Source organism: Vicugna pacos, chromosome X (genome assembly GCF_048564905.1).
Source record: "Vicugna pacos chromosome X, VicPac4, whole genome shotgun sequence".
In the NCBI taxonomy this organism is placed as follows: domain Eukaryota; kingdom Metazoa; phylum Chordata; class Mammalia; order Artiodactyla; family Camelidae; genus Vicugna; species Vicugna pacos.
In genome coordinates, this window is record NC_133023.1 from 17,460,085 (window position 1) to 17,486,458 (window position 26,374).

General features: G+C 42.8%; 1 protein-coding gene across 1 annotated transcript in view; it reads left to right on the plus strand.

The window, feature by feature from the left end:
* PTCHD1 (patched domain containing 1) overlaps nt 1-21,342 on the plus strand; it is a 49,768-nt gene extending 28,426 nt beyond the window's left edge. Inside the window, exons 2-3 of the mRNA XM_072956445.1 lie at nt 7,613-8,273; nt 19,688-21,342. Coding sequence (XP_072812546.1) covers nt 7,613-8,273; nt 19,688-21,342 — 2,316 coding nt within the window. The remainder of the gene's footprint in view (nt 1-7,612; nt 8,274-19,687) is intronic.
* Nucleotides 21,343-26,374: the final 5,032 nt, after the last annotated feature.

Sequence of the window (26,374 nt, forward strand, 5' to 3'; positions counted from 1 at the left end):
TTATCACACTTGATCTTCATAATGACCCTAAAGGTCAGGTTTATCCCCATGTTACAAACAGCCTAAAGGAACTGTCTTAGTTTTGGTTCCCCCCAAAGTTGATTCAGAGTCAAGGAACTGATGTGAGTAGTATATTTGGAAGACGACTCCAGGAAGCACAGGTAAGAAAATGGCAACATGAGGCAGGGACGGGAAGAAGTAAGTTATGGGGACACTGTCCAGCCAGTTACTCTGTGGGCAGCTGGAGCCTAATCCCACTGGGGAACTCATGCATGCTGCAGAGTCCTCTCACTATGGGGACAAGGGAGCTGGGCAATTTCTACACAAACTGTTTTCAGTCATCAGTCCAGGCCGCTTGGGATTGAGACAGTATGTTAATGCCTCAGTAATTCCACATCAGGCTGGAAAGAGGGCTGGTGTGCACCGAAGTGGTGAGGAGACAGGGGTAGGGCCCCACTGTGCCTGCTCCAGTCCCACAGCTAGAACTCACAGAGGCAGGGTTTGAACTGGTAGCATTTTGACCTCACAACCCATGTCTTCCCACTAAAGATGCTGTCAAATCCTGGAAAAGATCAGGGGTTCCAGGAGAATTGGGACTCAGTTCTAGGGTGACATCTGGACAGCTGTAAGTCACTAACCAAAGAAGGTACCACTCCATGCTTCCCTGCTGTACAATAACTGCTTTCGTGTCGCCCTCTAGAGTTTACAAAATGCATACACATCCATCACTTCATTTGGCCCTCATCATGCCCATGAGACAGACCAAAATCCATCCCCTCATGAGATTTATTCACGTGTTTACTCTGTAACTGTTGAGTATAAATTCTAGGAACTGTTCTGGGTGATGGAGATGTAGAAGCAGACAAAACAGACAAGCACTCCAGCACAGTAAAACACATCAGATTCTAGTGGGGGCAAAAGAATAGAGACAGACATAGAATGTAATGCCATATTATAATTGGCTCCATGAAAAACTTAGAATCAGTTAAGATGATGGTGATGGCAAGGGAGCTAGTTTTTTAATTGGGGATGAGGTCAGGGAAGATGATTCCATTTGAGCAGGGACATGAAGGAAGTGAGGATGTATGAAGGGACAACATTCCAGGCAAAATCCAGAGAAAGCCGGACTGTGTGACGAGGGCATGGTGAGACGTGGATGCGGAGAGAGCAGCAAGGGCAATGTACCATCTTGTTGGCTACCGTCAGGACTTGGGTTTTTGCTCTCAGCACGATGGGGAAACACTGGGGTATTTAGAGCAGGGAAGTGGCATGATATTTGTTTTCAAGGGTTCATTTTTTATTTATCTCTGACTCATGTAGCCAGCAAGACCCACAACCAGGACTCGAAGTCTTCTGACTTGTGATCCAGTGCTTTTCCCACTCAGATCCATGGTTTTTCTCCAGACCTAGATGTCCTTGGGATCCTTTTTTTTTTTCTGTCCCTTGCAGAGTTATTTGTGGTCTCCTGACCAAATCTTAAAATGGCTGTTGCCAGTTCCCCAGGCATTTGGCTCCTTGGGACTTCTCTTTGCCTTAGCCAATGAGCTTTAACATTCTCCCATTTCTGAGAGCATCCTGTTCTCGTAGAGTTAGCCAGCACAACTCATGACCCACAAACTTGCTCAAGCAGAGTTTAAGCTTGACCATGAAAGTCAAGTGAGGACAGCAAGATTCAAAAATAATCACTCTAATCAGAAAGTTTAACTTTACAGATTTCCAGGGGTCTTCAAATCAAGGAATTTTTTTTCTTTTTGGTAATTAAGAGCAAGTAAAACTTTCTCTCAGACTATGGGAAAAAAGAGAGTACCGGACCTGTGGTTCACTGCATTCTTTCTCATCTAGACCAACATGGAAATCAGGCAAAGGCTGCAATGAGATAATGCAGTTGCCTTTTCCTTCATCATTACTATTTTTTTCCTTCTAAAATCCAAAGCTGCAATGGTTTTTCAGTCAAGGCTACAAAAACACACAATCTGTTTGGGGAATTATAAATGTGGGGCTTTCAGTGTCAACACCCGCAATAAGAGTGTTTACTCCCCGGTAAAGCAAGGAGAAAAACAGAAACATTCCACTTTCCCAGACCTGCAGTGGTGCGACAGTACTGACAAAGGGAACTGTTTGTCAGGACACTAGGCACACATGTACAGACGAAGCATGTGGATAGATAATAGATAGTCACTTGTTTAGCTATATCCACAGCTTAAATTTGGTGTCCTCCGAACATGTTATGTTTCAAAGGCAGAATGATATTTCTGTTCACTTATTAAGGAATGACTAACTTGCTTTTGGCTGCACTACAAATGAATCATGGTAACAATCCCCAACTTGCGACTGATGTTCTGATGTAATGCATTTCTATTAAAAGAAGAGGAAAGAGAGTGGGTGAGAGTGAGATCATGCAGAGACAGAACCTAACACCGGGGGAGCCTGCGTAACTGATGAACTGCAGAGCCCAGATCCATCCACTTGAAGGTGTTTTCTTGTGTCCTGGGTGAGGATACCCTGCCAGTTGGTTTCTACCCATTTACAGTCAAGTGGCAGAATGTAGACCCTGATCAAGACCTGGAATGCGGAGGGATTCAGTGAAGAAAACCTTTCAATTGGGAGGGAAAACCAGATATTCCTTGAAAGCATTTTTTTAAGTAATTTGGGTTTAGTGTCCATTTGAAGGTAATATTTGGGGGCAAATGATAGAGGTTAGAAAGGCAAACCAACAACCTCCCTTTTTAAATTGTTTTAATGTGCACAGCTAATTTGGGAGACGCAGAGGAAGGAGTGGGAAGGTGAGACAAGGAAAGGAAGGCAGCCGATAACGGTGGTGTCATCCGGCTGATTCCCCCTGGGAACGGGGAACCTCCACCTCCTCTGAGTCTCCCGTGGCAGCTGAGGCTGCTGGGGGACAGCTGGAGGTGTTAATTGCCCTGCCAGTCAAGAGTGGTCTTCCTGCCTTCTCTCTCCCCGTTTGCAAAAAGGAACAAATACAAAAAGAGCTGGAAGGGACTGTAAAAGACCTTCTGAACCCACAGGTATTTTTCCTATGTTAATTACCACGCCGGAGCAGACACTTCCTTCCTCCCAGATCCCTTCTGTACTCTCCTCTACAAGGTGCCCCTGCTGTCTTCTGAGGAAGATCTGAGTGTGCCAAGGAGAGGCAGAGAGGAAATTAGACTCTGGCCCGTCGTGACCAGCAGCCCACACTGGCTTTGTCCCAGGCTCCGGCAGAAGGGGATTAGAAGAGCCAGTGCCTCCCCAGAACGGGAAATCACTCAGAGAAGGAAATCTTTTTTTTTTCCCCGGTAAACCTACTTTCTCTACCCTGTGGTTTTCTTTCTGGGTTTCATCTACTATCGGATCTGTCACTGACCTAAAAAGAACTTCAATGTGTTGGAAAAGCGTACTTCAAGCCGCTGTAATAAATCTCAAATTGATATTTATGAAGTTAACTTTCTCTCACACAGGATCTGATTGTATACTTTGTGGCTGTCACTCATCTTAGAATTATGTCATGTTAGAACCAAATGGTCTGTCCGTAAAGATTAGCTAGACCAACCTCCTTTTTTACTGAAAAACCTGAGCCCTTAAGAAGCAGAGTTGACATTCCCAGGGTCTCTGACACTCCTACCTAAGCAGCAGAGGCCAGTCACACCAAGGCTGGTCATTTGAACCAGGTGGCCTGACAATTCTTCCTCCTTTCCCACTTCCTCTTCATCCTCACTACAGTTCTGAAGTCGTCCTGGTCTTTTGCTTCAGCTATAAAGTGGGAATACTGATTTAACCATTTCCATAGAAACTTGTACTGAATAAATTTTTTAAACTGTATAGAAAGTACTTAGCAGACTAGTTACTATTACTATCATCATTCTTAACCTGAGGGGTGATGAAAGAAAAGAGTCTAACAATTTAAACAGTATGTTCAGAGCCTTAGAATGAATCTCAATCTCAACATTCAGTCTGGCCTCTTTGACAGCAAATACAGTAACAATAAACATACTGTGATCGAGACTGACACCAAATTAGGCTTGATTATGACAGAGCGCTCGGTGTTGTGTATTGTTAGGTTCTTCCCTTTGTTTGGGTGTTGTATCTCCTTTGTGATTTTCCATGTGTAAGTGTGAGTACCCTAAATTCAGGGAAATTACCCTATTATTGACAATGCAGTAGATTTGGTGAGTACTTATTGAATGTATGTTGAGTGAGTAATCCAAACTCTATACATAGGCATAGAAACATGGATGCTATGTTGATTCCCATGACAGATTCAGACTATATGAAGGGTCAGGACTATTACTTTGTGTCCTGTTACCCTCCTTTTCTTTTCTGAGGGTCTCTGACTAATAATAAGCTTATGTGAATTGAGATTGTCCATTCTGTGGACTGAGGTGTCTCGGTCACCATTTAACTATCATGCTTTGATGTTTTCCTGTCTTTCTTTTCCCCTTCTGCCCTCAAGAGCAAAGATTAATGTACAAGCAAAGATGAAGTCACTGTAAACTAACTTGTCGTCATTTTTACCTTCCTTTTCTTTTTTAGTGCAGAAATTAAAATTAAAAATAAGTATAAAGCAAATAAAAAAAAGCATAGCTTGGATCTCTGGCTTCTGTTTCCCTCTGTGAATACAATCTAAGAACACCTACTAGTGTCTCTGCTGTCCAAAGCGGGCTCCTTTCGGGATGTAAGTCAAGGCATTCTAAAACTTTATACAGGTAGATGTCCAAGTAGCAGGTACAGTGTGTCTGCCCGTGGCTCCGTGGACAGCCAAGGGTAGACTGTATGTGTGTGTGATGTGTAGGTGTAAGACCCAAAAGTCAGAACAGAGCAGTTCCAGACGTCACAGAAGGGACTCTCAATTCTCCATTCCCATGCCTCTTATTATCCTCTCCCCTCTTATCCCACAGTAGAATCCCACAGGTTCCCCCTGCCAGGTGGGTGGCCTCAGCCAACACACCCCCTCTCTGGCTGCTTTGTCACTCAGCATCTCCCTGCCATTCAGAAGCAAGACTGACACACGTTCTACCCACCTTTCCTTCGGAAATTCAAAGCAGATTAATCTCCCAGCAGCTCTGGTCCTGAGAGTTAAGAAACCTTCCCTCCCAAATTTCAGTAAGGTTCTCATTTTCCAAGTCTCCCTCCTATGATCTTGTGGCCCAGAGGTTAACACAGTGTCTGCTTTCTTTGGTCTGTGGTCCCAGGGGTCACAGCAGTAGATCTGCAGAGTTGGCAGATCACTAAATAGTTTACAACTCCCCACCCAGCACAGCACGGTCGCCTTAGAGAATGGATGGAAAATATCCCCTTGCTATAATTGGGTTCAGCCCTGTGGCTTAACACCATCTTATTTGGCAATCTTTTTCTCTTGACATATTTAGTAATCACTCTAAGGGAGATTTATTAGACTGTTCATGGGAACAAACAATGCACTAAATATTACACATATGCATGCTTTCAATACCACTCCTTTTCTAGCCTATTCTGGATCTTTCCCCCAAAGTCTTTCTTTTAACTCGTATCAAAACCCTCTCTTGTCTTTAAATTCCTCTTGGTTCTTCTCTCCTCCAAAGTAACCTTTCATATTTTGGAAATGTTTTTATATTTAGGAGTTCTTTTAATCAAAATTCACTGGGCCAAGCCTAGAGAAGAATGGATGAAAACACACTCTCAGAGCTTAAAGCCATTAAAGACATTCTACTCATCATCAAACCCAAAGCATCAACACAAAAATTTAGCATATGGTGAGAGCTTTGTGAAAATAGTCTCCTAGGTATCTCTGGGAGATCGAGTGTGTGAGGGTAGGGGGTGTGGGTATGGGTGTGTGTGTGTGTTGTGTGTGTGTGGGTGTGTGGGGTGTGTGTGTGTGTGTAGAACTCAAAATATTTCAGCCAGGTGTCATACAAGGAAGTGTTTCCTGAACATGAGCATTGGTGCCCATGCAGAGATGTGAGGGAAGAGGCACTGAGAATTAGGATTAACAATTCATGCTCTGTGCAAACTAAAGGACTTTGACAGCTGGTGCCCCTCAGACATTTTCAGAAACCTTAATAAATACCCCACTCATCCTGCACAGCAAAATGTCTTAGCAAATAATCCATCTACCGCAGATTTCAGAGAAAAATCTCCCAGGATCATGGAGACGCTCAGAAGGTTATGAGTTATAATGGAATAGCCACAGCACAGCAACTCCAGATGTGAGGCTTTTATCCCCCTTATGTATGAAATGCGCTTCTCCGTTCAGCAGATATGTAACAGCGGCTAGCTCCGCTCTTGGCAGAGCCCACCTGGTGCCAGGCACGGTCCTAGATGCACTCATTTCCTTAACACTCAACTCCACGTCTACCACTGGCATCGTTTGGCAAACTGGCCTCATTTCACAGTGAGAAGGCCTTATCTTCTCACCTTACACTGTAGATGACACATACCCCTACATGTCTGAACTTGAGCACTTGTAACTTTTACAGGTGGGCAGTGAAAGCATAAATTCAAGATTGCTAGACTAAAGAAGGACCTTCATCCAGTGCCTGGCATCGCCAACCCACAGGTGTATGGTGAGGAGCTAGGAGCCCAGTTTCCAGAGCCAGACCACCTGGGATGGCCCAGCTCTCTCTTACTATATGCGTGATCTTGGACAAGTGACTTGGCTTCTCTGTCTCAGTTTCCTTGTCTGTTAAATGAAGCTAGTGCTTGTACTTTCTTCAGAATTTCTTGCAAGGATTAAATGAATTCATATGTATAAAGGGCCTAACTGTGCCTGGCATATAGTAGGGGCTATTAAATGGGTATCTGTGTTCCCCTGTGCGCTTGAATCACAGGCACTCAGAACTAGGCATGGCAAATCTGATTCAGGGCAAGGTGTACAGAGTAAATCCTACTGGGCTCCTTGAGTGTGATTCCCCTGTATCTCAGCCAAGCCCCTGAAGTTACAGCTCCCTTCCCAGAGAAGCAAAGGAGGAAATCGAGAGAAGTCGGGGGCCCTCAAAGTCAACCCCTTGTCTTCTATGTCACAGAGTGACTGAACTGAATGGAGAAATCACTTCTCTGCCCTAAAAATCTGCAGCCAGGGATGGGCCTGCAGAGGACCTCTGCACTTGGAATTGCATCGTAGTTCACTTTGGACATCACCGTTTCCGGGGGAGACTGAATGGCGGACCTATATAAGATTTTCAGATATTTATAGATCGACTGAGTCACAAAGAACACAACATGGAGAAATAATGCTGGTGCTTCTCAAACTCTTGCTGCATCAGAATCCCCTGGAGGCTTGTGAAAACCCACATTCCTAGGCCCCCGTCCCAGAGACTGTGACTTACCAGGTCTGAGGCGGGGGCCCTGAGGATTTTCATTTCTGGCAAGCTCCCAGCTTGTGCTGATGCCACTGGGTCAGGGAGCACACTGTGAGGACCACTGGTCAAATGTGTGTTTTACATCCTGACTACTCATTTCTGATGTAAGGTTATGACATTTAATTTGAACTCTTGCTTAGAGACAGCATGAGTGACTCCCTTCTCCCACCCACCCCAGCCAAAAAAAGAAAATAGACATTGGAATCCACAGAGCTAATGACACTTATTAATGTCTTATTTTTGGTAATAAATGCTTACTCTCACTTTTTTCCCCCTAGTTGCATGCTGCTGTGACCAGGATCCAGGTTCCGAGGCCTGGTTTTAATTACACGTTCGCCCACATATGTATCCTGAATAACGATAAGACTTGCATCGTGGATGACATAGTGCATGTTCTGGAAGAGCTAAAGAATGCTCGGGCTACCAACCGGACCAATTTTGCTATCACATACCCAATCACTCACTTAAAGGACGGGAGGGCAGTGTACAACGGGCACCAGCTTGGAGGTGTCACTGTGCACAGCAAGGACCGGGTGAAATCCGCAGAGGCCGTCCAGCTCACCTACTACCTGCAGTCAATCAACAGTCTCAATGACATGGTGGCTGAGAGGTGGGAGTCCAGCTTCTGTGACACCGTCCGACTATTCCAGAAATCCAACAGCAAAGTCAAAATGTACCCTTACACGTCCTCGTCCCTGAGGGAAGATTTCCAGAAGACCAGCCGCGTATCGGAACGTTACCTGGTCACCAGCCTGATCCTGGTGGTCACCATGGCCATCCTCTGCTGCTCTATGCAGGACTGCGTCCGCAGCAAGCCCTGGCTGGGTCTGCTCGGGTTGGTGACCATAAGCCTGGCCACTCTCACTGCGGCCGGAATCATCAACCTTACCGGTGGGAAATACAATTCCACCTTCCTGGGAGTCCCTTTCGTCATGCTAGGTAATTACTATCCTTCTTTTTTTCTGTTTCCTCCTGCTGCTGGTGGTGACTGGGTTCCTAAAAGCCAAGGAGTAGCCGTCTAACAACTTTGTTTCATTTATAGCATCTTTCTTTTGCCCAGAAGCCCTGGGACCAATTCTATAAGATGCTGGTGGTTGGCAAGAAGCAACTTTATCTGATAAATGTGCCAGAAGTCCAAAATCCTGGGTTCTAGTCCTGGTTCTCCATTAAGTAGCTGCGTGGTATTCAGCAGACAGTAATCTTCTCTGTGCCGCAGGGTCTTAGACTGGGCTTCCCCAGAAGACAAGGATTTAGCTACAAGTGGTTTGTTTGGGAGGTAAGCCCAGGAAGCCCCAGTATGGGAGTGAGGACAAGGGACCAGGAAGGAAGACGATTCAGGGTATGTTAACAAGCAGGTTACTACTGTGGGCACCTGGAGCTCAGTCCCACTGGGGACCTTTGAGAGACCTCAGAGGTCTCCTTGAGGGGTGAGGAAGCTGGAAGCTGCACTCTGTATCAGAAACCTGGTGTATGAGTCACTGAGGGCTCTCCCCAGGGTCATGAGTTCCCCAGCACTTCCCAGGGAAGACAGGGCGCATTTCTGCATCTGGAAAACCCCTCAGGTTACCAGTGTTTGGAGTAAGAAGCCTTCCATGAGCTCAAGAATGGGGAATGGGAGGGCACACGGGTTGGACTCTGACAGTGTTCACTACCCTCAGTTTCCCTACTCGATGGACAGAGTCGATGTGAACATCACGCATATGATAAACGGGCAAGAACTTTGAAGGCAACAAGTGAGACATTAACAGGAAGGTAACTATTCCCCATCCTTATCTGAACTCAAGAGAATGTTTTAAAATGATGGTTTGAGAATTCTACTATATTCTCTTGGGGGGGGGCTGCAGGAATTTGCTCATAGAGATAATGTTCAAAATAAAGCCAGAGTCATCATGATAGAGTATCAGTCACTCTGCCCATCTGGTATTGAAGATGGCATGCCCAGCAAGCTGGATGGCAGGGTTCTCGTGGGCCAAGGATTCCAACAGTTAGCTTTCCCCCTTTTCTTTGGCAACTTCTCATCAATTAACTTTAGCAAAATTAAAATGTCATTTGGAATCAGATAGTGACATGACAAATGAAGTGGCATTTCTCATTGGCTGAGAAGTAACTCTGGTGGAGTTCATTAGTATGCCTTATGCCCTGTTTGGGGGTAGGAGAACAGAAAAGAATATCCTCGGGAAATCTCAGAGGCCTGATGGTGAGCGATAATATGCAGGGCCGGCAGGGCCGCAGAATGCCGTGTGCCCTCGATGCTCTGTGGCCTGCGGGAATTTAGACCCAGGCAATAAACGTATACGAGGAGCATTTGTGGAAAAGTGGGGCACTACATGGAGACTGAGCATGCTGTGAATCTACCAGACCGGTTTACTCATCACTGCTGAACACAACAGAGAAAGGGGCTGCTGCATTTCCTCCTGAATGCAGTCTGTTAAGATGGCAGCATAACTTGCCTCTTGAAAATAGACCCCAGATGATGTGTGTTGGCTGTGGAATACAGGGCGGTTCCTTGAAGAGTGAGTAACGACTGGGGATTAGTAGCTTCCACAGAGGCTTGAGTCAAGATTTAAATTAAGATGTTTTGCTCATGATTAGTCACATGCTTGGGTGGTTTGGGATTTTTTTGTTGCTGTTGTTGTTTTTAGCTTTTCATTTTAAAAATACAGTGTTTTTTGTTGTGATTGTTTTTGTGGGAGGAAGATAAACAGGGATAAGGGTTTGTGGGAAACTGAAGGGAGACAGTAAGGTTCTCAAGGTGAGGAAAAAGGTTGTTAGGGCTAGAAAAAGGACTATCATTCCTGGTTTTATGACACTCTGAGTAGTTCCCAGTATGCTCAAAGAATGATACAATATTTAAAACTTTCTAAAAACTACCTGCATTAAGTAAAATAAAATTACAGTATTTAGAGCTTCTTAAAATTCATTTTTAAGCAAAACCAAATAGTAATACTCAAAACTTCTTAAAACGAATTTCACTAAAAAAAATCTATTTCACTATTAGTAAAATGAAAGGAAATATTCAAAACGTCTTTAATTTTATTAAGTAAAATAAATTACAATACTTAAAATTTAAAGATAGCATCTTAAAAAAAAATCCAGAAAGAGGAATGCCACAACTCCGTAGAAAGCGAGTATCAGTGAACTTGACATGAATTCAGTTCAGCAAAATCTGGCATTTGTAGTGAAAGAGACCAAGCGCCGCAGGTACCCAATACACCCTCGTTTGTAATTTGTGAGGAATGTTACATGTATTGATTTGATCGCAGTTTTCCCCGCTGACAGTCAGTATGCAACCTTTCTGTACATTTTCAGCTCAAAGAGATTTCAAATTACTTAGTCACAACATGAAAGAAAGCTGCGCGTTTTAGTAGCTAAGGCCCATTTGCAATAAATACTTTGCACCATGTAATGGGTGCTTAATATGCTCGTAAAGCCAGTAGTGTCTGGATTTAGGATGGCTGCCCTCCTGTATTTCTCAGATAAACTCTTCATTCTCAGAGTTTGACTGTAAAATGAAATATAAGCCAGAGCACGTTCATAAATGTTGCATCCAGAGCCAATGTTTAATTCTGGATTTTTGATGACCAGTCCTAAAATGCCAATAAATATTTCAAATGACCAAGAAGAAATGCGGTGCTAAGGGTTTTGCACTATGAGTCAATAAACTGCTTGTCCAGTTTCTAAATCTGCCTGTCTATAACATAAAATGGCTATGCTTAAACTAAGCAGATTTAAGCAAAATTGCTTGATTTTCTGTTATATTAATATACTACTGAATAAAAAATTTTAAATATATGGCCTCATTTAGAAGGAAAAGTGTCTTAGAAAAAGCCTCTTTTTCCTTTCCAGACATTTCCTTGGCCGACAATCAGTGTATAATGTGATAAACATTATAGATTTAAAATTCAACAAACTAAACATTCTCAGTGTGCTGCCGGTCACATAAGGCCAGATCCAGCCAAATGCCAAAATGGCAGTAGATTTAGAATGGAAAATTTTAAGACCACGTGTGTCAGGCAGTATTAACCTGACAAAATTCCAGAATAGGAAAGAATTTGGATAAACTCTGAGAGTTCACCATAATGGGATGTGACTGTGTGCTTCTAGCCAAGATGATACGTGACATTTCTGGCAGTAAGAATATATCCTACACAGATGAATCATTTTGGCAATGATGTAAGCATAGATACATCAGGATTTAGAATGTTTTTAATCAGTGTCATGCATATTAGACAACCTCACTTCTGCCAAAACCCTTGTCCATATGACTCAGATCATTTTATTTAGAGCTGAGATTCTTACAGGTCCACAGTATCCTAAATGCTCATTGACATTTTTTAGTTATTATAATTTGGAGAGGAGTTTATTTCATCCATACCCCTTATGCATAAAGTAATATCCTTTCTTCCCAAACCATATTAATCCCAGGTATTGAGGTACAACTGCCGTTTGTAAACATTTGACACATGTTAATCTGTTTTGGAATTTCCTTTAAAGGATGAGGATTTACAAGGCTGTCCTGCAGTTGGGTATGATTTAAGAAATTGGCATAGGTTTTGTATATGCAAGCTCTCCCTACAGGCTTAATATTTCCACAGCTTTGCTGATCAGACACAAATCAGGAAAGGAATGGAATGTTGAGAGGATATAGAAGGGAACAGAAGGAAGGTTTTCTTCCTTCTTCATCTGGCAGGTTTGTTGCTTCACGTACATTCTGTTCAGCTAAAATGGGAGAATTGAAGTTGTGGTGAAAGATATTTTGGATATTAGTTTATATGTGGTTATCTTATTTATAAGGGTTGCTTCACATGTATCAAGATACAAGAGCCTCAAAGATCGAGTGAGACAAAAAAATTCTTCAAGAAAAATATTCTTCAAGCCCTTTCAAATGTTTGGGACTTTGAGAAGGTCAAATGTCAGATCTAGGGTGCCTTCTTCCTTCTAAATCATCCAGCCAGGCCATTCCAATTCAAGGATGGGAAAAGAAGAAAGGATGTAAGTGTTAGGTGGAGAATAAAACACAGCAGGGATATCTGGCCTCTTTCAGGCATGTCTGGCCTCTTTCAGGCATATATTCTAAGATGATCTGTATTTAGTAGAAACCAGAAGATTGGGTTCAGTTCTCCAAGAATTCATTCTCATTTGCTGCCACCTGGACTCTGACGTATACAGAGCTCAGGCTTATACAGAGGTAAAAGTTTGTGTGCGAGAAATTTAGTTCTAACTGAGAAACTGGAGCTCTTAATTATTTTTTGCTCTAAACTTAGGCAACCCTGAAAAGTTTTGCCTTCCTGTTGAGTATTCTTGTGTATTTTTATTTCTAAAGTCCTGAGAAAAATGGGGGGGAAAATCAGCCAGATGATAATAAACTTCAAACTATACAAAACTGCTCAGATACAACCATTTTTGACCTACAAAACTGGTACCAGTATCTGACCATCTCTGAACTATAAAAGTGGTCATTTCTTATGGTTCAACCTAAGACATTATTGTAGAAGTTGATTATTTGCAGCAATACAACAATCTATATGATGGAGTTGAAGTATGTTAGAATGCTGTGGAAATACTCTGCTTAGATATAAATCATGAATAGGTTCAGTAGTTTCTAGGAGAAATTTGATTAATAGAGGTTCTGTTCCCCTTTTTATTTACATCTGATTTAAAATAAGAGAGTAACTCCATACAATATTTTCAAAGTTTTCTCCTGAATATTTTTTTTTTGTAATGGCCTATGGTCATCGTGGGACTAATTTACAAGAAGATTGTGTAAACGAGTTTTGTGGGTAGTTCTCACTTTTTATTCTTATGCTCTACCAGTCATAGTACAGTAAGGGAGGGTGGGGAGAAATAGGTTTGAGGGGATGGTACAAATCCGTTTTATTGTTCTATTCTTAACCATAAAAGAAGACAAGGAGGGACTAGGAGCACAGGTCCAGAAGGGCATAGCTCATTAGGCAGAGGAGTGCAAGGGTGCTTTGTCTCTGACCCAGGTCTCCTGGGTATCCTCTGGGTGGTCTAGCCAACTAGTCTAGGGAATAGGGGAGTGGTAGATTCCATGAAAGTCAGGCGGCAAGAAGTAGCATCAGGTCACTGAGCTGCTTAAAAACAACAACAACAACAACAACAACAACAACAACAACAAACCATGAGGCAAAACACCACGTTTGTTGTTGCATTTGGATTAGGATCTCACAAAGTCACTGCTGGGGCTGGGTAGTGTTGACCAGGTGGGTCTACAGGAGCTCACAATGCAAGCAGATTCATAGTTATTATCAAGGAAACCCTGCACACTTCACCTAGGCTACTTCAGCAGCCAAGAACCAAAATGTAGATGGAACCTAAGAGACAGATTCTAGCTCCTTCTCTGCATTGACTGGTGTAGCAGCACTAACATCATTCTTCCTCACCACTGAAATAAATTTCATATCAACCTACTATTCATTTTGTGTGTGTGTGTGCATAATCTGGGTGCATAATGTATACTACATATCACATTACCTATATATCATATGTAATATGTAATATGATATATTATGCAGTAAGTTAATGTTGTACATATATTTTATGTGTTTGTAACATATGTACCATATATTGTTTGAATGTTTGAATGTAAGTACTATACATTTCTCTCTATATATAGTATATAGATAATAGAAATTCACATATCTTATATGTGAATATGTGAAATGTGTTTGAATAGGATATGACATATATACATATATTTATAAATTACATATCTTCTATATGAAAAGATACTACAGAATGACCACAGCATATACTACAGGCCATAGTTGTACACATTGATTTTATATAGTACACATACATATGGTATCTAAATACCTTTAAACAAGGAAGAGCTGTTAGCAAATTTATTTCCTGGACTATTACTTGCAGCTCTCTAGTGAAGGAAAATCATTTCTCAGATTAAAACCCAGTGCTGGGATCAGAATTACCAAAACATGACACGTCTCTGGTAGAAAGAATAAGATGTGTGTACTCGCCCTGATGTGAGCATCCGTCTTAACTTAAGCAGAGTACATCTTTACTCTCACTCTTAACTGTGAGACAAAACAGGCTGTGATAAACCAAACAATTCAGCATAGAAAGTAAATGTTTATAACAGGCAAAGTGTAAATGTAACCCAATTAATGAACTTCTCCCAGAAAACAGATGTTACTGAACCCAGACATATACACACTTTAAATTTCTTCTCCAAAAAACAAAAATCATCAATTTATGTGGACGACATTGAAAGAAAAGCTTTTTATAAACAGGAGCTACTTAGCGAAGCTCATCTAAGAATAAAATATGTTTTATGCAGATTTTGCTCATGCATTCATTATACTCCATGGATTTTCTAGAAGAATGTAGTAATTTCACTTTCGTATATGAAATCTGGCACTGCCCAGGCATGCTATAAATGGCTCCACTTTCTCCTGATATTAAATGTTTTCACATTGAAACTGTAAGATCATTCATCAGCAAGCCATCCCATCTCACCTCCTCCTTTTCACAGGTATTCCTTACTTTTCAGAACTCAGGATGAGGAAATCCTGCTAGTATTAAAGGACTAAAATGTGAGGTGTACCCAAAGGCATTAGCCTCTGTTCTGTGGCAGGCAGGAGAATCTGGGCAGGAATCTTTAAGAAAAATTTGCCTTCCAAAATCCAGAGGTTCAAAGTAGATCGATTTGTCTGTGATTCATTGACCAAAAAATAAACGAATCACCCAGACTGCCTCTGATAGCAAAACCATTAAACACATTTAAAATATGATTGACTTGATGAACAACCTTCCAGAAGTGTATCTACTGGATAGAGTTAAGTTAACTCTCAACTATTCATTTGTGGACTCCTGCCTTAGTGAATTATAAACAACCCTTGAAGGCTTTGATCAGGCCCCAGGAAAGAGTCTGGGTGAGAGTGAGTTTGAATCTCTGAGTGATCCTGAGACTCACCCTAGGTGACTGGAGGATTAGCCAGTTGAGGTTTTTCCACCATTAGTGTCATTTATCATCTGTGCTGCCTTTTCCCTTCATTGGCTCCAAAGCCTGAAAGTTAACTGCACATAAAGATATAAAATTCTTTAGAAAAGAAGAAAAATTATTAGCCTAAATCCTTTAATATTTGATTTTACTGGATGACAATCCCAAAGTATACTGCTAATAAAATTTAAATTGTACTCCTGGTACAAAGTGTATCTGAACAGCGGTGAAGAGCTCTACTGTCCTTATTCCCAGGCCCTGCTCACAGCCCACACCGCCTCCGAGCAGTCACTCAGGAACAATTAGAACTTGGGGCCTGTGTGTGTGTGTGTCCTGACACATGCTGACATGTACATGCTCATATGCATGTAACTATACAGACATGCAATGAGCCAATAACAGAAACAAATATTTTGAATGTGCTTTTAAAAGACAAGTGAATACTTTAAAAGCGTCTTTATCTTCTGAAGTTGGTAGAATCAGTATGTGTTGTTTAACAATTCCCTCTGGCACCTCTTCAGCCTTAAATACTGTGGCTGTAAGAGACGGACCGCCTGGGAATGTTGGTCAGTTCCTGGCATGTTCACCACGACACAGTCTTTTACTTCTAGTCTTGGGCTGCCCCAGGTCTTGGAGCTGCCCCTCTGTTAATGAGCCCAGGCTCCCATTATGTGCAGGGCCTCTTGTCACCAAAGGCTCTTTCTGTTTGGAATTTCATGTTTACATAGCTCCCCACGTGAGCCCCGCTACCAGGGTGTCCTCTTGAACAGGCTTGGAACGTTGGAAATGGAAAACGGTCCCCTGCCAAAGTGATGCTTTCTGCCAATGATACAGTCCCCTTGGTCAGATTTAATAGAGACACTTATTGTGTTCCGACTTCATGGAGAAAATTTAAAAACTAGAGTACAAAGCAGACAGCAACACCTTTGCTTTTAAAGCACATTTTTAAAATGGAAGCAAACAATAGGCAAACCTCTGAAAGGTATGGTCAATCCACAAGCAGTATTTATCTGTTGCCTACATCTGTAAGAGGTAGCCTGAGTCCTGCTGGCTGGACCCCAGCCCCAAGGTTAAGAGAGCAATGGATGGTGGGGACAATAAGGAAGGGAGGTAGCTGCTGAGAGAGGAAAGTGAAGAACAGAACTGACCGAAATCTTTCTTCCCTACCTTTCCTTGGTTTGCAGTGGCCCAGTTTCTGAAGTAGGTAAGAGATAAGACCAGGGCTGGCTAGAAGGAAAACTGTGGCGGAGTCAGTCCCTGTGAAATCCTCCTCCCTGTGATTCCTCTGCGCACCCTCCCCATCGCCATTCTCCGTCCCACAGCCCAGAGCGAAGGGACGCTGCTTCAGCAGACACACTATCCCAGAGGGGGCTGCGTTTAAAAGAACACCCTTGAAGGCCAAAACCAAAGGGAATTCAGCTGTGATTATGGGCAGAGCAGACATTCTCAAGGAGCAGGGCATTACTTGTGTCCTTGGGCTCTTGGGACATGTCTCCCCTCCAGCCAGGCCTGGAAACAGGGGCCCCACAGTTCAGCTCTTCTTGAGGGTAACAGACCAACCTCTTCAACATAAATACTCGGCTGTGAATCAGGGCTGGTGCCGGCGAGGCGCCCCAGGCTGCTCGTCCCTGGGCAGCACCCGTGGCTCCGCTGGCACTTATTCCTCCCCCCCTTGACTGAGCTTCAGTGAGGAGGCCCAGTTATGGGGTCAGCAGTTGCCCCTGAAATCCAAAGAGCTCTCTGAAGTCAGTGCACAACTGCAATTTGGGGGTCAGAGTGTAGGCATCTGCTCCAGTAGGGTGGCTGGAGAAACAAGAATCTGGCTTATCAAGAATAAGGGTGGGGGCCTTGGCAGGCAAGGCCAACAATGACTAGCAACAAACGCTGAGTGATCAATTAAAACAGGTTCTTCCTCAGGGCCTCCTCTCCTGGCCTTTGTGAGTGTCTGCATGCGTGCCCCTGCAGCAAGAGGAACGGAGAAGACGCATAGTTTCCAAAAGCCCCTATGAATAATATGAGAATCCTTTCTGGAATTCCCCCCAGAACCAAGAACATGTGATGTGCAAAAAAGAATCAGGACTCAATAAAAATGATCCAACTATAGAAGGACAAGGCATTTAAAATGCAGCAACAGAACTCAAGAGACAAGCTAACAGCCTACTTCCACCTTTCCTTGACTTCGATTATTTTCATTCTGGACCCTCAGTCCTTACCCTTTTCACCTAATAGCTCTGTTAATTCAAATTCCTCTTCTCAAGTAGCTTCTAAGATCATTCAACACCAAGGTAAGAAATGGATTCTTACTGTATTTTCCAATAAGAGTCAGGGTTAGATAATGTCATTATAAAACATCACAGCAATTTTTAAAAAGGACTGCAAACAGATTTAATTTAAATCCTACTATATGACTAATTCTAATCCTGCTATATGCATCTTTATTTTCTTACCATATTTAATGAGTCAACTTTAAAACCCTGTTATAAAATTTTTTTTGTTTCTAGCAAGAAAATGCTATTATAAAACTCCATTTGCCATTTTTAGTGAAACTCTAAAATGTGTTTTGCCCACCAGAACTTATTCTACATGACCCCAGATGAAATGGTTTCCCCCGGGTGCAGATGCCTCGGAGGTACTGTTTTTACCCTCATCATCAAGGGGTCAATCCTTCCTGAGAACGCAGTGGAAACAGATTTAATAAATAGTTTTCCTTCCTAAGACTAGACGTTAACTATCGAAAACATAATTACAACAGGATGCCAGTCAACAAGTGCACTTCTTAGTTCATGTCTAGGGAGTTTAGGTGCCTCCAATTTAATAAGGGCCACAGTGCTAGTGATCAAATTGACAGTTTTGACCTGACCTCTAAAAGTGGCTATAAAACGATGCCTAGTAAATTAAGATAAATGCCAAATCCCTCTGAGGAAACAGGCCTGTATCATGACTATGAAATGGGCATTCAAGTTCAAGGCCAAGACTTCACAATAAGTATATAAATACCAGCCTGGGCACGAGGGAAGACGAGCGCTCAGTTAGTGTACACACAAGAGAACAGTGACTCACTTTACTCAGCATTACGCTTGGCTAGAGATTTTAAGTTCCTCTTTAAAAACAAGACTATTGTACCACAGGGTACAGATTTCATTATCCTCCATAATGGGATTGACTATGCCAAGGCATAGAAGCAGAAAATGAGATCTGCTGATCCCAGTGCCAAGACAAGGGTGATTGAAAGCCACCAACAGGTCAGTCTGCAGGGTGCTTTTCAACGCTGAGTGGCCTGGAATCCCAGGGAGGCCCATCCAGGAAGTGTTTGGCTCCATCCAGGTGAGGTGTGAGAAGTTAAGCAAGATCTGGTCTCAGGCACTAGCATCAAGTTAGAACATGAGCAACTATACTGTACCTCTGCTCTTTCCGCATTACTGGCACACTAGCCAAGGAGGCAAAGGCACTAAGGAGCTTGGGAGAGAGGTTACTGGTCTGGCTCTGTCCCTCAGAGACCAATGCAAAATAGTGCAAAGAAGCCAGCAGAGTCACTGCCTGCTTGATACGTCATTGATGAACAACCCAAACTGGTCCAACAGATCCCTGAAGACAAAAGACAAGCCCTAAACCTTCGTTCTGAGTTTTAATTTTTATCCACTGCAGGGAGAGTTCACATGAATCTTGTTCCTCCTTCCATCCTTCCTGTTCACTCAAACTTGTTCCTACTTATTTTGCTTCCCTCTGTTTCTCAGATTTATTGCTTTCTGCACTGATACTTGGGGAAGAAGAAGAAAAAAAAAAAGAGGCTGTGATTTAGGTTCCTGTCAAGGCTCAAATTAAATATAGTGCTTTTTTTCTCCCTAAAGCCCTCTACTTGGCCAAACTTAAATGAGGTGATGAGACATTAACTTGAACCCTCTGCCCACTGCCTTCCTCTGTGCTGACCTCAGGCCAGACTTGTGGGGATGACAAACAAAATGATGAGGAGCCAGGCATCCTCTCTGGAGTGGTCCACAACCAAGGCAAACAAATATTCTGCAAACTGCGTCCACAACCCTAAACTCTCAATGTGTATAAATATCCCCAAGAAACACAGGCACAAGTCTACTCAGGTTTCTAGAGGCAAAAGTCCACGTAGTTTTTGTAAGGCAGCAGGAAGCATGAAGATCTTAGCTCCTCTATCTGCCCTCTGTCCATTAACATTTATGATTCACTGAAACAGGAGTCTCCCTCTCTCCAAAGGAGAAATCACTGACATTCACCTGTCACCTGTCACCACTAGGACTGGCTGTTTCCTTTGACCTCAGAGTTCCCCAGGACCAGGCTGGTTCCCCTCTTTATAGAGATGGGTCTTTTAACTTTTTGATCTGGTCTTTTTCTGCCTCCTCAGGTCATGGATTATATGGGACCTTTGAAATGTTATCCTCCTGGAGGAAAACTAGAGAAGACCAACACGTGAAAGAGAGAACTGCAGAAGTCTATGCAGACTCCATGCTCTCCTTTTCTCTCACCACTGCCATGTACCTGGTCACCTTTGGCATAGGGGCCAGCCCTTTCACGAACATTGAGGCAGCCAGAATTTTCTGCTGCAATTCCTGTATTGCAATCTTCTTCAACTACCTCTATGTACTCTCGTTTTACGGTTCCAGCCTGGTATTCACTGGCTACATAGAAAACAATTACCAGCATAGTATCTTCTGTAGGAAAGTCCCAAAGCCTGAGGCACTGCAGGAGAAGCCGGCATGGTACAGGTTTCTCCTGACAGCCAGATTCAGCGAGGACACGACTGACGGCGAGGAAGCGAACACTTACGAGAGTCACCTATTGGTATGTTTCCTCAAACGCTATTACTGTGACTGGATAACCAACACCTATGTCAAGCCTTTTGTAGTTCTCTTTTACCTTATTTATATTTCCTTTGCCTTAATGGGCTATCTGCAGGTCAGTGAAGGGTCAGACCTTAGTAACATCGTAGCAACTGCGACGCAAACCATTGAGTACACTACTGCCCAGCAAAAGTACTTTAGCAACTACAGTCCGGTGATTGGGTTTTACATATACGAGTCCATAGAATATTGGAACACTAGTGTCCAAGAAGACGTGCTAGAATACACCAAGGGGTTTGTGCGAATATCCTGGTTTGAGAGCTATTTAAATTACCTTCGGAAACTCAACGTGTCCACTGGCTTGCCTAAGAAAAATTTCACAGACATGTTGAGGAATTCCTTCCTGAAAGCCCCCCAGTTTTCACATTTTCAGGAGGACATCATCTTCTCTAAAAAGTACAATGATGAGGTTGACGTAGTGGCCTCCAGAATGTTTTTGGTGGCCAAGACCATGGAAACAAACAGAGAAGAACTCTACGATCTCCTGGAGACCCTGAGGAGACTTTCTGTCACCTCCAAGGTGAAGTTTATCGTCTTCAACCCATCCTTCGTGTACATGGATCGATACGCCTCCTCTCTGGGAGCTCCCCTGCACAACTCCTGCATCAGTGCTTTGTTCCTGCTCTTCTTCTCGGCATTCCTGGTGGCAGATTCTCTGATTAATGTCTGGCTCACTCTAACGGTCGTGTCCGTGGAGTTTGGAGTTATAGGTTTCATGACATTATGGAAAGTAGAACTGGACTGCATTTCTGTGCTATGCTTAATTTATGGAATTAACTACACAATTGACAACTGTGCTCCACTCTTATCCACCTTTGTTCTGGGCAAGGATTTCACGAGAACTAAATGGGTAAAAAATGCCCTGGAAGTGCATGGGGTAGCTATTTTACAGAGTTACCTCTGCTATCTTGTTGGCCTGATTCCTCTTGCAGCTGTGCCTTCAAATCTGACCTGTACACTGTTCAGGTGCTTGTTTTTAATAGCATTTGTCACCTTCTTTCACTGCTTTGCCATTTTACCTGTGATACTGACTTTCTTGCCACCCTCTAAGAAAAAAAGGAAAGAGAAGAAAAACCCTGAAAACCGGGAGGAAATTGAGTGTGTAGAAATGGTGGATATTGATAGTACCCGAGTGGTTGACCAAATTACAACAGTGTGATAGGGTCTGCTTATTGTGTTTTTCACCCTAGGTCTTATCAGGAGCAGAGAGATGACGTTAATGAAACAAATTTAAAGTTCTTCTTTGGTTTTTAGGGATAAGAAATAGGTGTTAACAAAAAAAAAAGAAAAAGTAAAGACAAGGCGGGGAAATGGGCATTGCATATTTTCAATCTTTAAAACAAAAGGTTGTCATCAGAGAAAATTTACAGACACACACACACACACCCTAAGAGACGCATAGTCTCTCCAACTAAGATCGAATAGAAGAAAGCTTATTAGCAAGCAGAATCCTATTTTATTCACACTGCAGATATTGCTGGTATTGTGACAAAAACCTTCTGATTGAAAGGTCAGCTTCCAAGGCAGAAATAGCTTTGAGCACTGTTCAAACAATAAGGCTTCCAGAACTTCTGCAGAGCAGTAGCTCCAAGCTAGGTCTGTGGTTTAAGGTCTTAGCCATCTCATCTAGCTCCCCAACACCCCAAGGAGATGCCTGTAAAAGTTCTGGCCAGCAAAAGCAAGCCAGAACCTCAGAAGCAGACACATGGTAGAGTGGCCATCACCCAGGGGCTGAAATTGAGTCACCTCGAAATTCACCCAGGTGAGGCAGTTTTGTTATCTAAAACAAGTTTATCATATCCCCTCATCGATATACTTTTCACATTTGTATGGTTTGGTTGATATACCTTTTAAACCAATGACAGTTCCAGCATTGCAGAATTGGGGCGATTTTATTTTGGAATATCTTGTAGCTTGTCACCAAATGGATCTGCTTTATTAGTTACAGCTCTTGGCAGGAGGCTCTGAGCACCAAAAACCACAGAACCAAACCCAAATACCTGGCATGATGGAGGAAAAGCAGGTGTCTACTTGAACCCAGAGACAGTGTTTCTATTTTAACAAAAAGCAATGGCCAGCTGGTACAGCTGTTTGTGGTTTGGCCCTACATGCATTTTTTGCGTGGATGCCCAGAAACATCTGCCCACGCATCACTGAGGAAGGAGAAATGAACACTGAAATGGTTATCTGCCAAAGCTTCCCACTTGTAGTGTCACTCTGCCTTCGCTTAGGAGATATCCCTGCTCAGAGATACAGAGGAGAAAAGAAAGTTCTTTGGTGAGTATAAGTCCTGAAACTGAGAAACTTCAGGCAGGGAGATAAAGGGCTGAAAGAAAGTAAATGGACATGACTGGAAGATGTAACCACCAATATAAATCTATCAGTGATGACAGTCAAGCTTTCCTGCTAAACTGGCTGCACTTTCATCTTCCTGGTCCCCTCCCCACACCTTCGTTAGTGCCCCCACTCCCTCACTGCACGGCCTTTCTGTACCTTCACGAGCATAGATGTTTATACTGTTGACTTACAGTTTCTACAGGTTCTAAACAGAAAGGGTTTGCTCTGAAGAGGCTGTGTATGTTGCCCCAGACCCCTGCATTTCTTTAAGTCTATAAAAATGAAGCTAAAACCTGGTCACACTTGAGGCAAACGTCTACAGTATTTTTCCCTTTTAGAGACGTAGCTTATTTAGACATCTGTAGTGGTAAGCATTTCCCCAGAGCACCTTCCCTTTCTGGACCTTAGCGGATGTGCTGTGCAACTTCCCCACCCCCCGCAGAGGAGGAAACCGAGACCTAGGAGAATGAAGCGACTCACCCAGGGTCACACCACTGGAGGGGTTCCATCACTTTAGCATGCCCAAGACAGGGCAGGCCAATTTTAGATTTTTCATAAGAGGGCTATTACTCCCTTAAAAGTACATTTCCAAGGAAGAAACACAGGACTTATTGACCACAAGGCAGACTTTTTTTTTGTTTTAATGTCTGGGTAATGTTTGGGATTTAGGTTTACCATTGTCTTTCCAAACAGCAAAAATGCCCAAATGATTCAGATATAACCACACCAAGTGCAAACCTGTGCTTTCTATTTCATGTACTGTTGTTCACACAGTTCTAAATATATGTGCAGGGGATCATAGCTAGTGCATTACACACTTGTTTAATCTCTCCTGCAAACACACCAAGTGATCATACCAACATGTTATGCACTCAGCTAGAAGATAATGAGCTTTAATCTAAGGACAAGTACAATCCTCGAAAAAGGGCAAGTTCGCATAATAGATCTGCGATCAATTCCCTCTCCAAGGGGCCTGCAACTAGGCTATTATTTATAAAACACAGCTGAAGAGGGGATTGGTTTTATTCTTAAATCATAGGTTGCTAACTCATTTTCTGAAGAGCGTGTTCTAAATCAGCCATTGATTTAAGTGCGTGCGCGCACATACACACACACACTCCCTCTCTCTCTCTATCGCTTCCCCCCCCCCAGTTAAGTGGATTCTGGTGAGAATTTAACCATTCAGTTTGGTCAACCAGAGTGACTTCTGTGGAACTTTGTTTTATGACAGATAGTAGTTTTCCAACTTGACTGTGTCTCTGTATACCTTGGGATATTGTATTTTTAAACGAAGGGCGTTTTCAAACTTGTCAGCTTCTCTTTCCAGCACTTGAAATCAAAGCTTATGGAATTCTGACTGTGGAATGAATGAATTTTTTTACTAGGGGACTCTGCATGCCAAGATTTACTACTTATTATTATTTATTATTAGATCATTCTTACTTATTTGTTAATATTGATTATTAATAATTGCTCTAATAGCATTGGTTTAGCCCCACCATGGAGAAGACACTTTAGAAGTAACTCAGAATCACATCCTCATAATATTGAAGTCTTTACTTCATGAAGTTTTACTTTTTCAGTTGCTATAAAGAGGGAAGGAACGATTCCAGCAAACACTCGCAAGTTTTATTTTTCAATTAATTCCAACCAAGACATTAATGTTCACTTTACCAAAGAAACTTTTACTTGGTTGGTTTTGAGTTGGTATTTGCTATTTGTTTACCAAAGAAAATATTCCATTCATCAAAAATATTGCTCCTGGTCAACTAAAAAAAATAAACTGTGATACTAGGGCTTTCTTGGCCATTCATAAAGAAAAAAAGAAAAGTCAGAGTAAGGGTGATATTCTCTCACTGAGTGAAACTCAGCAGATGATGTAAATTCACAAGAAACTGGGGGTTTGTAAGAAAGAAAATGATACTTGAAATAGGACATTACTGTTAAATCTGACAGCAATGGCTCAATGAATAGCATGAGGGCTCCTCAGGCTAAAAGGAGTACATTTGTTCCACAGAAAAAATAAGACAAACACTGATGAAACTCCTTCTCCAAAGTTCCAGCTCATCAGTTTTGTTTTGGGTTTGAGGGATTTGGGGGGGTTAGGTTTGGGGAGTTTGTTTTTGCTTCAGTTTCATGTGTGATGTGTGTTTGTGTTTGCTTGTTTTGCTCCCACCTTTCCTATTTTTACCACCTCAGTTTTCAGGTAGAAGCGAGATAATCAGACGCCATCCTCCATGGCTACAGTTACTTGTGCAATATACTGCTCTGAGTAAGGCCCTTGATAACCCTTTTGTTTTAATGAACCACCACCCAACTGTTCTGAGTGGCATGCTGGGACCATGACACGACTTTCCTCTGGCCCCAGCAATGGAGCTTGGCTGTGTCTATCTCAAGAACGGGTGGGCTGGGCAGCCGCCTTGGGGCTGTGGCGTGAGGCAGAGCCTCTTGGACACAAATGATATCCTCCTCATAATGGCTTTTTATTCCTTCGGATCCTATTAAAGTAGTCCTGCAGCTTATAGTAATGTTTGATCTCTGTGAATTTCTGTTTTCTCATCTGTGAAATGGGGATAATAATAGTAACAATCTTTAAACTCAGCAAATACTTAGTGCCTCATATCACTCAGATACTGTTCTGGAGACTGGGGACAGCAGTAAACAAAGCAGATTTAAAAATATATATATATATCTGCCCTCAGAGAGCCTACATTTGACTGATCTTGCAGATTCACTGTAAGGATTAAATGAGAAGATGTTCAGAAAGCACTCGTGCAAGGCCTGCTGTAGAGAAGGAACTCAAGACATTATCTGTAATTTGTCCATCCCACACAGTAACACCATGGCTCAGGATCGAAAACTACAAAGAAGTAGGTTTTTGCAGACGTGAGTCCAGGAGTTGTCCCAGTCATTTTAGGACATTCGAAAATTGGCTGGATCACCACCTAGTGGCACGAGTGTAAAGGGACACAAGCCCTAAGATGCTGGAGCGGGACTGTAATGTCCCTTAAAAGAAAGGGACACAGGCACTTGGGGATGGGGCAGGGAGGGGAGTGCACTTATTTAATTACTACGCCTGCCTTGCCTGAAGACATCTGAACATTCCTTTGGGGTAATCTGCTTTTAAGTTAGTGCGACATAAAAAGCACCAGGTATATGAAGACAAAGTTCCTATTTTTCAAAAGCATGGTAAAGCTGCAACACGAAGGAAAATATTAAATTAGTACTACCGGATTCTCTGGCAAAGAACTGAGAATGGCTTCAGCCAACACATTGCGGAGTTCCTCCCCGTGGTGGTTACAACTGTTTGTTTCTGTTTCATGCCAGTCCAGGAGAAAGCAAAGAGGAAACTGAATGAGCTAAAATCCATTCACCTGAATAGGCAGTGTCAGGATGTCCTCCCCAGCCAGCCTCTCACCTGCCCCTCTTCTGCCCAGGTGATCTCTTTGAAGTCCTCTGTGATGTCTGTGAGGGTGCCACGCAAGGAAGAGGATGTGAGGTGACCAGAGCTATGGCCTCTGTGTAGGTTTTCAAGTTAGATTAAAATTAGCACTGCAAAGGTTTGGAGGAGCCTACCTTTTCAAAGTACAAAGAAAGCAATGTGTACCAAGGAGGCAACCCACAGAGGGACCTTGGTGGAAGGAATGCTGTCCCTGTGGTTTGGGCCAGCCTCCTCTCCTGCCAGAATGTTGCCACCAGATGGAAATCTTTGCATGGAATTAAGCTTACCCCCTTGTTTTTCACTTAAGAAAACTGAAACCTGGAGAAGTGAAATTACATGCACAGAGCTAGTTAGAAGCAGACACAGGACTATAATTGAAGTCTCCTAGTTCCTAGCCTCAGTCCTCTCTCCA